This window comes from Bactrocera oleae, chromosome 6 (assembly GCF_042242935.1).
Source record: "Bactrocera oleae isolate idBacOlea1 chromosome 6, idBacOlea1, whole genome shotgun sequence".
In the NCBI taxonomy this organism is placed as follows: domain Eukaryota; kingdom Metazoa; phylum Arthropoda; class Insecta; order Diptera; family Tephritidae; genus Bactrocera; species Bactrocera oleae.
In genome coordinates, this window is record NC_091540.1 from 16,762,348 (window position 1) to 16,777,381 (window position 15,034).

At 35.9% G+C, this 15,034-nt stretch overlaps 1 protein-coding gene across 1 annotated transcript in view; it reads right to left on the bottom strand.

Annotated features, from left to right (window-relative positions):
• Positions 1-3,787: 3,787 nt before the first annotated feature.
• The window catches only part of Mi-2 (chromodomain-helicase-DNA-binding protein Mi-2 homolog), a 34,899-nt gene continuing 23,652 nt past the window's right edge, over positions 3,788-15,034 (bottom strand). The window contains exons 2-6 of the mRNA XM_014235436.3: positions 12,957-13,033; positions 12,642-12,885; positions 11,232-11,527; positions 5,131-10,339; positions 3,788-5,058 (exon numbers count right to left, since the gene is read on the bottom strand). Of these exons, the coding sequence (XP_014090911.1) occupies positions 4,904-5,058; positions 5,131-10,339; positions 11,232-11,527; positions 12,642-12,885; positions 12,957-13,033 (5,981 nt within the window). The 3' untranslated portion in view covers positions 3,788-4,903. The remainder of the gene's footprint in view (positions 5,059-5,130; positions 10,340-11,231; positions 11,528-12,641; positions 12,886-12,956; positions 13,034-15,034) is intronic.

The following is a 15,034-nucleotide window of genomic DNA, read 5'->3' on the forward strand; positions in this document are numbered from 1 at the left end:
CCCTTTCTCTATCGCCAATATACCCCGTAAAGAGATTTCCGTCTATCCACCTGCTTTTTAACTGTTTAGGTTGGTCAAAATGAGATCTTTTTAAGAAACTAAATGAACAAGTTTTCTTAAAAATTATGTGGTTTAACGCTGATTTACAATGGAATTGGTCTGTACCTTGGGCTAAACCACATATCCCTAATATAATGAATTCCGATCCTCTGGATGATGTTTTTCACATCAACTCAAAAACATATCAAATTTGATTGTCATTTATTCACGATTTCATCGAATAATAGATGTTTAATTATTTCGCAACATTTTTTAATATAAAGTCTGGCCAGCACCTGAAGGAATCTTCCTGATTCTTGCAAGTTTTAAGAGTATAAAATGTTCGGTTACAGCCGAACTTAGTCCTTCCTTACTTGCTATCAGTAAAATGTTCTTTGACTAAATTATATAAATATATTCATTCATTTTTAAGACGATAATCTAAAATAGTTGTATTGAAAGTACACCTATCAATCTAGAGCCCTCAGTAAAGATCTAACTTTGACAATTTATTCTAGGGTAAGAAAAAGGACATTAATTTAATTTTTTTCGCTTAATCATGTATTTTTCAGGTGGCTACTGGGCCCAATTTCGGTCACTACTGACATAAAAAATGTGAGTGTATTGGTGAACCCATCAGCAGTTTCCTGTAGGGTAGCAGTGGCCAGCATGAGAGCAACTGTGACTGTGTAGGGCAGCATGAAATAAAAAACACTCAGTGAAAGACACTTTCGTGCTTCCTGATTAGTTTTCTATATTGTACGATGAAAATAAATATATTGGACGCTAATAACCTTCATTTTATTGTCTCTAAGTAACGTAAAACAAAAAATGTAATTCATAACACCAAAATATGACAAAAAAATTCCTGCAGGGCATATTTCCGGCGGCAAAAATGATTCCATTTACATATATTTTTGGTAGAATATCAATCTGGTCGTTTTAATTGCGAAACGTCAGTCCCGATCCATTCACCTACCCGATCCAGTCAACTGTCAAAGTCTGGTAGGTGAGTTGCTCTCTAATTTCCAATGATAAGAGAGTTGGGCATCTCTTTATATCGGAAGTTAGCTTGCATAATTGTGCTATGAAATGCCGACCAACATATTGCGAGAGTATAATAAATAATAGTTTAAAAAAACATGCTTTTATAACTAATCGAACTAAAAAGTAGGAAATAATTTTTAATTACAAAGAGTTTATTTTATAGTAGTAGCAAATAAATATCCAATCATGATTAATTACTTTAAAATAAAATTAAAGTTATTAAGACAATAATTCAATTCAGTGTAAAAAACTATATTTTTATAAATTTTTACTAGATTTTTATAACTCTCCCCTCATAAATAGTTGCAGATGGAATGATTGATTGTCGCATTAAATATATCAATAGATTGTGAAAATCGGTTTTCAAATTATAGCTGCAAATTCGAAATATTTGTTTTTCCGTTAGTGCCCTTTTACACAGGGATTCAAAAGAGTCTCAAACCAGTTTATTGTGGGCGAAGGGACGACGAGGAAAGGGACCGTGCCACTCGTGTTCGGGTGGCACGCTTTGTGTTCTTGTTCGTAACAGCTCGCTGCTACCCTTTTCAGCATTCCTTTTCACTTTCAAATCCTTTGAATGGTTGCAAGAGCGCTCGGTTTCAAATGAATTCGATCGCAAATTTGAATTCTGTTATCTATTTTTTGTATGTAATATGCAAATATGTATGCATAGAATAATAGAAATATTTTCAAAAATTGTAAATAAGGAGAAAATTAAGATATAGATTATGGAGTAAAGAAATTATGAGTTTTTAATACTTAAAGATTAGGAAATTCCTATTATAAATTTGGCCTTGAAAATATTAGTAGCGGATATTCAATACATTCTTGTGGATTAGGGAATTCCCGTCTTTAGTATTTCTTTGAAACTATTTAGCGGGTAGGTACTTGTATTATGCATATTGTTCTACCATATTCATGGTAATTCATTGCAAGCAAAATGTGTGACCATCATCTCAACATACAAATGAAATACGCAGCACGCAGTGTTGCGCAGTCGAACCGCACAAATATTTGTGAAAAGGAATGCAGAAAAACTAGACTCGAGTTGCTGGACTCTTTTTGACCGTGTGAATGCACAGAGCGACACCAAAAGAAAATTTGAAAAAAAATGAGACTCTTTTGAGTCCCTCTCTAAAAGTGCACTAACAGTTCGCGTCGATATTGGCGTTACGACATACACATGTTGAAATGAAAGCTGAGACAGACTAAGTTTTTCTTGATACAATACTTATGTACATATGGTATATATACATTAGGGTGGGTCAAATACGAAGTAGAAACCTAACCTATGTAGAGCATTCAATTTCCTACAAAATCTATGAATCGAGATATTTTTGCAAGTAGTTGGAAGCGTGATATACATTTTTCTATCTGATAATAAGAAACAAATACTCAACATACTTGGAGAGCCTTTCTTAGAGGTGTCAATCAACAAATTTTTTAAAGTACGAAGCGATAAGAAATTTTTTTTTTACCCACCCTAATATATGTACATACACATGCAAGTGATGTTGTTGTTGTTGTAATGTTTATCCAGCCTCAGTTTGGAGGAAAGAAATAAGTCAACTGTCATCGAAGTCACTTAACGGTAAAAACAGGAAACGAGCTGTTTCGACGGGTTCGGACCATAGGGAGAGAGGTGTTAAGTGAGTAGATTTCATTGGGCATGCAAAGAGGTGATTAGTGTCGTGCCGGGACTCGTTGATTGCAGGACATAAGTTTTGTATGTCGGGGTCTAGTCTGTATAAGTAGGAGTTTAACCTTATACAGTACCCAGACCGAAGTTGCAGTAGGGTCACCCTTGCTTCTCGCAGCAACTCGAACTCTCGTTTTGCAATGGGTGATGTTTGAACTCCAAGTACGCCATTCACTGGGAGGGAGTCAATGAAGGTGTTAATAGTTCCGCTGTGAAAGGCGTTCAATGCCTGTCGGAAGTTGGTCGCGTCAGAAACTTGATCGGTATACGCCGCTAGTTCGTCGACATGTTCGACTCGGCTCTGCTTCAAGCAGGTGACTCAGGGATGATTTCAGCGAAAACATCCGAGCAGAAACTGCTTGGAGAGAAGTGTATTATGCGGGCCTCACTGTGTAAATTTTCGATAGGAGACATCAGGAGGCATCCTGTTATAGTCCGCAGTTTGGTGTTCTGGCATGTCTGAATCTTCTCCATCTGCATCCAGGCGACCATATTGGCGCGGCGAAGGTTGATGACATGCAAGTGTCGAACAGGTGGGTAGTAGTTGGTTTTCTTTTAACAAATAATTATAATTTGTTGAAGCGGGATTCACGTAAACAAAAAAATTAGAAAACCATTATATGACCGATAAAAAAGTGTAGACTAAATATCTCAAAGCAAAAGAAAAAAAAGTAGTCTAATGTAAAAACCCCTATGCATTTCATATTTATCGAATTCAAAGGTAATTTTTGATAATTAAGCAGTAAATATCGCGCCGTATCTTGAAACTCTTTCTAATTAATGCAAATTTTGCAATAATTTTAGACTGTGATTGAATGATACTTAAAAGCTTACACCTCTGCTGCAAATTTAAAATTTAATTAAAAAACAACGAACTCTACTCGATTCTACTAGAAGCTTTATCAGATTGGGTATACAGTGGAAAGTTTCATATTTTGTGCTGAGGGACGACTAATGATTGTATGCATTTAAAATACTCAAAATACTAAAAAAGAGCAGGCATTTTATATTTCTCCCATTTATTACACATACAGATGAATGTTCATTAATAATGCAATATTTATTGTATTGTAATCATACGTGTCTTTTGGAATCGAATACTAGTAGCTTGGGTGAATACTCTCTAAAACACATATTAAAAATTATTATTTTTATTATGTTTGCATAACTATTGTTTGAATAAGTTGACATTGAGATTTAATATTTTAAATTGTATATTGATATTTGTTGTATGAATGCTTTTGGTTCAATTATGGATATCATGGATTACTATTGGAATACGTGTTTATAATTGAAGACTATTGTTATTGTTAAACCAAATTCGCGTTTTCAGAATTACCAAGATTGCATATGCTCTACAACATTTTCTTCTCAAAACACAAACGAAAAAATATCTCGGATGTGTTTATTGCTAAAACAGAAAAAAAAAGCAATAACCTTTTATTTGTATTGTAGTTTGGAGTTCATATTTGATTTAAAAGCTTATTTATCTTTACAATCGAAAATAAACGTGTTTACTTTTTTTTTTAAATTTTATAACAACCTTTTTGTTGGAGATAGCTATCGAGACATATTTTTTTTAATATAAGTATGGGCATATCCATTTATTTCCAGTTAATGTTCTATGCAAACTATTCTTTCTTTATTGAATCCTGCTTTTAAATCTTCAGACAAATGTTTATTTTACTGTGATATTAGTGTTGTGAATTAAATTTAGTTTTTTGAAGTTGTAAAAACATTATATAAATTTGTTAAATCTTATCAAATATTCTGATATCTGCAATTGTTGTTTTATGTACCCTGAAGCTTAGCATTGTTGTTGTAGAGCACATAAATTGACAATTTGTCGTCAGCTTTATATGTATGTATATTATTATTGCAATTCTATTACTTAAATGCTACAAATAAATTTTTATCTGTAAAAAGAAGTTTTAATAGTTAAGGTCTGTATTTCGATAGAATACCACTAAACATAGTATGTGTATGTATAAACACACAACTCATTTGCATGTTTATTTAGATAAGACATGAGATAAAATTTTTAAAATTAAATAGTAGGAAAAATATGTAAATATGTATGTATATTAAAAAATAACTCAAAAGAATTAGGTAAATAATTTAATTGTTGGCTGCGCTGCTGCCAGAATTGTTAGACAACTGTCCGGGCACGGAGAATTGCGGTCTGAAAGCGGCGAAATTGCCTGCTGGTCCACCAGCAAAGGCGGGCAAAGTAGTGCCTTGGAAACCGGCTGGGAACTGAGCCATCAATTGCGCTATTGAAGAAAAAAATAAAAAATATTAGAAATAAAAATCATGCTACAACAATAATATTTATAAACACGTACCCGCATTGGATGTGTTGCCGGCTGTTGCAGCCAAACGTGAAAGTATTGAACGTTCAGACATTTGTAGACGTTGCGCCACGGGCGGTATGCGTGCCAGAGTGGCTGGTAGACGCGAAACGTCGCTCTTCATATCGGATAACAACTCCTCGAGTTGATTCAACACTTTGTGCAGTACTGCGTTAGCTGGTTTATTGCCTGCCAAAGATTCTTTGCTTAAGTGTTGATGCGACTCGGCAAGACATTCGACTTCAGCGAAACGTGCATTCAACGACATTGCCGGATGATTGGGATCTTGCGCCAAATTCAGGAAAGCGGCACGACGCAATTGCTCCTCAATAACTAACGCTTGTTCGAGCAATTTAAAACGACGCGCTAAAAATTTATTTTTAATCTCCAAGAAATTGCCTTTACCAACGTCCATTTTGAAGGGTTCATTGATGATAGCAAAACGTATGTCGTTTTGTATGTCTTGCCAACGTCCATAGCCATGTGTCACTATACCCGCTAACAGCCAGTAGTCGTGACGACGATGCCAAATTTCATATTCACGTCCTGGCACGGCAGCCTTCTCTTCATTTAGCCAGAGTGTGTGAAGCTCGGTAAAACCGCCATCGGCGATGTTGAACATAAATTTACGTTTCAAAACCTCGAGACTCTCTTCAATTTTCGGCTTTTGCTCCTTAACATTGTTGTTGCTGGCGTTAACTGTACCACTCGAAGTATTGGCTGTTGGTTTCTCCAATTCTCCATCTTCTTTGACAATCATCACATCATCGTCATCATCATCAATGATGGTCGTAGTTGGTTCCTCTTTAGGCTTTTGTTCTGATTTACTGTCATCTTTTACAGTTTTATTAGCGTCTTCCTTGGAGTCCTTTGCGTCCTTTGGCGTGGAAGCACTGTCTCCCTCCTTTTTTACATCACCACCTTCAACCGTCTCCGATTTGACATCTTTGCCGAGTTCACCACCAGTTTTATCTTTCTCGTCACTCTTTTCTAATTTCACATCACCGCTAGATGAGGACACTTCCACCTTTTGTTCATCTTTTGTCTCACTATTTACATCTGGTATCTGTTCCTTATCGCCGCTTGAAGTTGTGTTGATTTCACTCTCTTTTTTGATTTCATCACCAACAGCCGTGCTCAATTTATCTTCGCCCTTTTCGGATGCAGGCGCTGGACTTGGTGCCGCACTGGTGGCTGGCGTGGCGCTTGTACTGGTCGTCGCGCTCTTGTCCTCAATTGCTTTAGATGCTTCAGTCTCAGCACCAACTGCCGCTGTTTGACCATCCGCCAGCTTTGGCAGTCCACCAATTTGTCCACGCACTGGCTCGCAGGGCTTCAATATTAATTCGGGCATGCTGTAGTAGCCGTTTATGTGCTCGAACTCTTGCACTTTCTTGCGAATCAGCGACATAACACCTATACGTGTCAGCACGTGTTGACGGGACAAACCTTCACGCGGTACACCGTCAGCAAAAGCTTCAGCGTTATCAGCGCCCGGCTCACAAAGATGACGCATAAATAGGGAAACATAAGCCTTGAAATTACGCTCAGATTTGCCGCGCAAATCACGAACCAACCATTGTGAATTGAAGGCGTCCTGTGGAGGCATTCCGAAACGCATTATTGCGTTAAGGAAACTCTTACGTTGACGCGCATTAAAACCCAATACTTCGATGTTGCCACCGACACGCGCCAATAATGGTGGCAACGGGCGATCATCGCGGCGCTCAACACGACGTTTTGCTTTGCGGCCCTCTCCTCCGCCGTTCTGCTCATCGAAATCATCATCGCCTCCATCTTCATCGGAGCCAGCCGAGTAATCCGAATTGTATTCAGATGCATTGTCCTGCCAGTTACCATCATCGCGCGTTGTGTCCGCCGGGACTACACCACCATCTGTGTAATTGACTTGTTTGCGTACACGTTTACCTTTGCCAAGGGTGCGACTGACATCTTCTTGATGTTGCTCATAGTGATGACGCAGCAATTTAACCCAATACGCCGGATCGGAGTTTTCAGCTTCTTGTTTAATAATTTCCGTTTCTTCTTCTTCATCCTCTTCTTTGGTGGCGTACGAGGCCACTTTAAATGAGGACAAGTACTCATTAGCCCAGGACTCTTTCTCTTCGATACCACGATTCGAACGATCGAGCAATTCAGCTACCGCTTTATCATCGTAGTGAATTGCTTCCTCCTTATCGCCATCCTCTTTAAAGAGTTCCTCAGTGCCGAAACGTAAAATATCATCCAACTCTTGCTTGGTGAAATTCGCGCCTTTACCGCCCATGCCGGGACGAACCACCAAATGAGTCAACATCATTTTACGCTTCGCCACCTGTGTGACACGTTCCTCCACAGAATTGCGTGTCACAAAACGATAGATCATTACTTTGTTTGCCTGTCCGATACGATGGGCACGCGAGAATGCCTGTATGTCATTGTGCGGATTCCAATCGGAATCATAAATAATGACTGTGTCAGCTGTAGCTAAATTGATACCCAAACCTCCAGCGCGTGTGCTGAGCAAGAAGACGAATTGTTGCGCTCCAGGTGCGTTAAAACGATCAATCGCCTCTTGACGCAAATTGCCTGTGATGCCACCATCAATGCGTTCATACTTGTAACCCTCTCCTTCGAGGAAATCTTCCAATATATCCAACATTTTCGTCATCTGCGAGAAGATTAGTACACGATGTCCTTGCTCTTTAAGTTGTTTTAACATTTTAGAGAGTAAAACCAGTTTGCCGGCTGCCTTGGTCAGTGCATTTATTTCATACATGCCGCCAGCGGTCGTGGGTGCCTCTTCGGATGCAGAAGGAAATAAGTAGGGATGGTTACAACATTTTTTCAGATCCATCATCACGTTGATGAGCGAGCAGGAATTACCACCACTCTTTGAATTTAGCGCCTCGTAATTCTTTGTCAAAATAAATTTGTAGAATTTCTTTTGCACAGCCGAAAGTTCAACACGTACAATGAATTCCGATTTCGACGGCATATTCTTCAACACGTCAGCTTTGAGACGACGCAACATGTGTGGTCCAAGCATTTCGTGTAAACGTTTCACCTGCTCTTCCTTCGATACATCGGCGAATTCGTTTTGGAAAGCATTTAGATCGCTAAATTTGTCGCGACTTAAGAAATTCAGCAAGTGGAACAGCTCCTCCAGATTATTTTGCAAAGGCGTACCAGTCAACAGCATTCTATATGCAATATTGTAACTGTTTAATATACGGAAAAATTTACTTTGATTACTCTTCAAGCGATGGGCCTCATCTACAACCAACACAGCCCAATCGATTGAACCCAGACAAGCAGCATCCATGGAAATCAACTCGTAGCTAGTCAACAAAACATTAAATTTAAACTGAGTAGTGCGTAGACGTGATGCTTTGCCGCCACGTATAGCACCCTCTTCAAACGATAACTCATTCTCGCGTATTACGGCACGGGAATCCTTGTCACCCACATAAGTAATGCAGTAAAAATCTGGCGCCCACAATTCGAATTCACGTTCCCAATTAATGATCGTGGACAGCGGCACTGCTACCAGGAATGGACCTTTGCAGTGGCCCTCTTTATATAAGGAATACAAGAAAGTGACCGTTTGTATAGTTTTGCCCAGACCCATCTCATCGGCCAATATGGTATCGATGCCTTGACCCCAAGAATAGCGCAACCAATTTATACCTTCGATCTGATATGGATGCAGTTGCATGCCCGTTTCTTCCAAGAATTGTGGTTGACCCTCGTATTTCTTTTTTAAGTCTGTAGTCGGTTTTTCTGGTGGTGGTGTGAAGCGACGTTGTACACGTTCTTCATCTTCAAGTTCTTTTACCTTCGATTTCCGTCCCTTCTTACCCTTCTTGCCTACACGCGAAGTTGTCGACTCTGAAGTGCAAGCCGCACGTAAGTCTTGATAATAATCAATCGCCTGCTTTAGACCAGGGATATCATCAGTTTCATCCTCCCATGTAGACTTATCGTAAGGCAAGTCACGCCACTTCACCAAATACATAGTGGTTCCGTCACGTGTAGTGCGGTGATTAATTACACGTTGCACAATCAACCACTCGGGTTTCACACCGTTACGATAGAAACGCTCCTCCAAATCCTTTTTGTATTCTTCATTCTCATCTTCGACTTGTATGCCACCTTTTGCTTTGTGTCGTTGTATACGTTGATACCGCGAATCTGCCTCGTCTAATGATTCCTCGAACTTCGGTGGTTCTTCCATATCATATTTACGTTGGAATGAACGTATCATTAATGGATGATGCACATCCATATGTACCTCAGATACCCACTCGCAATGCCAATATGACATGTTGTGCCATTTTACGAAGTACTCACGCATGCGAGATTTGGGTTTCTTCGATGTTGAAGGCTCATTTGATTCAATCCAACGCCATGTAATAATTTTCTCTGCCTTGCCCGACAGTGGCGGACAGCTACAGCGTGGACACTTCCAATCGCCATCTGGTATGGTATCTAATGGTGGATTAAGACAGAAAGTGTGATAGGCTGACGGACATGAATCACAACACAACAGTTCGCCACCATCTTTGCAAACTCGGCAAAACTCTTGATGCTCATCGTCATCCTCCTCCTCGGCAGCACCACCATCAGCCTCACAATGCGGGCACGACCATTTTCCTTCCGGTGCTTCATCCAATTCTGGTTCCAAACAAACCAAATGATAAGCACGGGGACAAGTATCGCACAGTATAATTTCACCGCCCTGTTGGCATACTTCACAATAGTCCTGATGTTCGTGTTCACCTTCTTCGCCATCTGGAAATCGACTTGTAGTTTTCAACTTCTTCTTCTTCTTAAACTTATTGCCGATTTTGGTTTTTGCTTTTTTTCGCACAACGGGTGCAGCATTAGCATCATCGGTAGGCTCTTCCACTTTTTCGGCAGGTGCGGCTACTTCCTTCTCATCGGCACTATCATCGGATTTTTGTAACATTTTCTCAAATTCCAAGTCAGAATCACGTTCGGAAGCGCCACTAGCATCTTGATCTTCATCGGAACTGCCACGCTTACGCTTGCCGAATTTTATCTTTAATGTTGGCACTTTGCCGGCTCGTCGGCCCTTCTTGCTGCTTGAACGACCACCACGCTTACGGCGTGAACGTGATGTTTCTTTTTCCTCCTCCTCATCTTCCTCCTCTTCTTCTTCTTCATATATATCGTCCGGCTATTTGAATGAAAAAAATATATATTTTAGCAAATATTTTTTGTAAATCGATAAGACAAATATATATGTATATTAGGATGTGCGCTATTTTCCACTTTTTTTTTTTTGCAAACCCCTAAGTCTAAATCTAAGTTTTTGTCCTAAAAACAGGTTCTAATGTAAAAAAGTTCAATAATATTTCTTTTCCCATGTATAGGTATTTCGTGGGAATTTTTGATATTTTGCATTAAGCAAGCAAATCTACAACTTTCAAAAAGTGATATTCTAATATTAAATTTTCCGCTCTACAAAAAAGGACTTACTGATTTTTTTTATAAAAACATTTCTTTAAAAGTTATAAGCAGCCAAATTATACATACCTTTTATGTAAAAATTTTTTTTAAGTTATAGGTTTATTTGCTTCGGAGATAAAAAACTTATTGCAAAAGATCAAAAAATCTCATAAACAGTGTATGGGAAAAGTAAAAAAAAGTAAAATTTAAGCGGTTTAAATTGAAAATAAACAGCTTGTTTGCGTTGGATCCTTTTTTAAGGCAAAACTGAAACTTAAAGGACAACATGGTCAATAACGGACCCCCTAATGTTTATGTTATGAGCGGAAAACTAACCTATCGATTTAATGGGTTAAAATGAACACATAGCGAATTATTGGTTATAATAAGAAAACGTTTTGACAAACTTCGCCAAAGTAAAGCTTTACTTCAAATAAAATGGCACACTACTTCTGAACAAACAAGAGTGAAATAGAACCACTTTATGCTAATAATAGCAACTTGTTGTAGCTATAAATAAGCAATTAGATATGTAAAATTTCGCAGCGTTTTAATTGAGGTGTGCTGCATAAGACTTCTAAAGTTATTTTGTGATAACGATAGGCATTTGTGACGCTTACCTTTTCATTGCGTGAAGAACGTGACGAGCGTGGTTCTTCTGCCTCCTCACCGCCTGTGCTGCGACCCTGCTCCGACTGCAAATTTGGATTTACCTCGCAAAATTCGCGCCACTTGGCTGCAACTAACATCATTAGCTTGGGTGCTGGTATTTTTGGATTCTCCTTTTGTAGTATGGGACGAACGTGTTGAGTAAATGATTTGTACGATGTTAAATTTTGCATATCAGATTCGCTGTAATTGATTTCAACATCGGTGACATTGAAAGCGAAGCATACGTCTTCCACAGATGGCATGCCTTAAAGAAGATAATATTACATTCAATTGTCAATATTTTGATTCGGATAAAGATGGTTGAACCTCTCACTTTTATTGGATACGCTTGATTGCGTAATTTTTGTGTATAAATAAAATTTTATGACCATACACATACATACGTGCATTTACGAGGCAAGTCTTAAAAATACTATAACTATTCTTTATTGATGAAGTACGGTACCACTTGTCTAGCTTAATAAAGCAAGCAGTACATTATTTTCAATTATTACTATTACTATACAGCGAAATTTTTGAAAATTTGCCAGATAAAAATTTGAAAAATATGCACATATGACTTCAAATTTTATTGAAGGTTAGCATAAATAATAATTATTGTTAAAATTAAATATCTAAATGCTTTTCATTTTAATGGCTAAAATATAACTTTTGAAAAAAAATTTAACATGTAATCGGTTTATTTTTATTATTATTTGTTTATTTTTATTTTTATCATACTGTTTTTTAAGGAAGGTAAGATATAAAAAAATCAATCTTTAATCATTAAACACTTTAGTAAAATGTTTCTACTTTCTACAACGTCAGTATTTATTTTTGTTTGCATTAACTACTTTTTGGAAAAATTTGCTCCAAAGCAGCAAACATAATTTTTTTAGCTTTTTATATTTATTAATAATAAACCAATAAAAAATAGCAAAAAAAAACTTTCTTCTTGATAAAAAAAAACCGTTGTTTTCATGTTGTTTGAGGCGTTTTTTTATATTATTATTATTTTAAATAAAAAGAATCAATGTTATTGGATTTACCAATTCAAATACAAGTACTACCTATTTTTCAGACATGTACACGAATAACAAATTATTATCAAACTTGACTTTTTAAAGAAAGTACTCTGCAAAAAAATACTTTTGTTTACTATGTATGTATGTACATATGTTTTTGTTTATTGCCAATTATATTGTAATCCAAAATAATCCAACAAAAATAAATAAAAAAAAATTCGAAAATATAATTTCAATCTACATAATTACAATGTTTTTTATAGAAATAAAAGATATAAATTAAAAGTTGCGATCCCTCAAAATTGATAAAATATTAAATTCAGCTGTTTGTATGTATTGTAAAATTAAACTCACCTGAAGATGTCGACTCCTTTTCCTTTGCTGTGGATTTTTCCGCTTCCTTGCGCTTGCGTCCACGCTTCGTTGTACTATAATCGACTTCTTCGTCATGCTGCATACAATCACTGTCATCGTCGCTATCATTCTTCTTACGCTTCTTCTTCTTGCGTCCTTTTTCTTCTCCTTTTTTAGTTTTACGTTTTTTGCCCTTCTTCTTTTTTCGATTATCATCGGGATCATAATCGTCATCTTCATCATTCTATATTGAATTTATTAGATTATAAGTTTCAAACATTTCAAAATAAATAAAATAAAGTAGTTACTACTTACGTTGGGCTTTAATGGTGCATCGGAATCATTTGACAGTTCAGCTACTTGCGCAGACTCATCGAGTGCTTCTTCCTCTTCTATATATGATATAATAAACATATTAATAATACGCAGCATATAAAAATAAGTTGAATATTGTGGAAAAAATAGTACTTCGTGGGTTTTGTGGTCCGGCGTAGTACACTTGAGTTTTTATTTTCTTTCAATTGCTACCACGTCTAAGTAGTTTAAACTGTATATTTGAAATTTTACAATACTTACATAAATTATATGTCAAACCCTACGAGAATGGCAAACACACAATTTTAGTAGTATTCCATAAAACTCTGCGTGTGTGAGAATTGGGTAGTTTCTAATGAACAGAATTAAAGTATTTTGCGAATAACTGTATTATTTTCTGTATGCCCTAAACAAGATCTCTTAATAAAAACCAATTTCTTTTTTCAAATTATATTTATATTTTTTGTAGTTTTTTTAATGTTTGTGTTTGTTTTTTCGTCAGTTTCCATTTCATTTGCATTTACACACTAAGAATATAACAATATCTTTTTTTTCAATTGATTTTTTGCTGGTTTTGTCAGCAGTTCTGCACTTAATATTTTATGTATATAGGTATATATTTATATAATATGCATGTATATTTAAAGTTTATCAATAAATTTTCATTATAATCATGACCTCATATATTAATCATAATTGCAATCGTCATCATTGTCATTATCATTACCATAATTTTGTTTTGTATTTTAGTTATGCAAAATTACGTGTGTTTGTATGTACTATATACTAAATAATAATAATTATATGAAATATATCAAATTTATTTTTTAAGTTTTTTTTTTGTTTTGCTTTTTCCACTACCATTTTCCTTCACATACGAATGGTTGTAAATTTGCCATTTTTAGTTTTGAAGCAAATTAAAAAAGTTGCTTGGTGACAACACAAAATGTGTTTTTATTACAATTTCGCTTTTATTTTGTTAAGTATATAAATTATGTACTTTAAATTAATCTCAATTACTCAGTTAGTTATTAACAATATCATTAAATACAAAAACAAAAAAAAAAGACCTAAGTCTCATAAACTATTTAAGAAAATTTCGAATTCTCCAAAATCGTTATTAACAACTGTTAGCAAAGTTGTGCAAAAATATCAACTTAACATTAATAGTGTACAAACAATTTGTGTAGTCACTTCAACATTGAAATTTAAATAAAAGTGTTTGCGTTTTTTCTTTTGCTTAATGCATATGCATATATCAATCATTCACCGTTCTCACATATACACTAATACCGTATATTTATATATACATATATAAAATCATAACGCATAACGTAATTTATACCAGTTTCACTATAAAAAAAAGTGTTCTACTGATTTTTTCAGCTAGGATGTGATTTGAAATCATATTTCGATTATAGTTGTTGTTGCTGGATGCTTGAATTTCTTAATTAGCCATTTAGCCGCCATGACAATAATTATATGCATACATACATACGTACGTTATCTATACAATAGAAAATAAGATTAGTGAAGTACGAACGAACGAACGAACTAAATGAAACAGTAGATATTCACGATTATACTCAATGAAATATACACATTTTATATGTTAAGGGAAAATTGCGCGTAAAGCAATGTCAAACTGACTTTCGAAGACTCGCGTTGAAGTACTATCTTTATCAAAGTACCGACTTTTGCCTTGACAACAAGAATTACTAACACAAATACTTGGATACTTGGTGATCTTTGGAGTCAATTTTTTTTGGAATACATGACTTCAAATCTTTTGAGTATCCTTACATATGGACACTTTCTTACAAACATATTTGTATACATATTTTTATTTATACATACATATGCATGTATATGACGGCTAGAAAAAAGCGCATACTAATTCTTCAAATCAACAACAATTAGAAAAGTAAACTTTCACAAATTTGCCACAAAAATTGCACAACTAGCATTCTTTTTACTCACCTACATATGAAAGTATGCAATTAAAGACTAAAAAGCAAGAAATAATGAAACGAGAAAATAAGGCAAAATGCATCTAATAGTCTGCAGCAAAAATATAT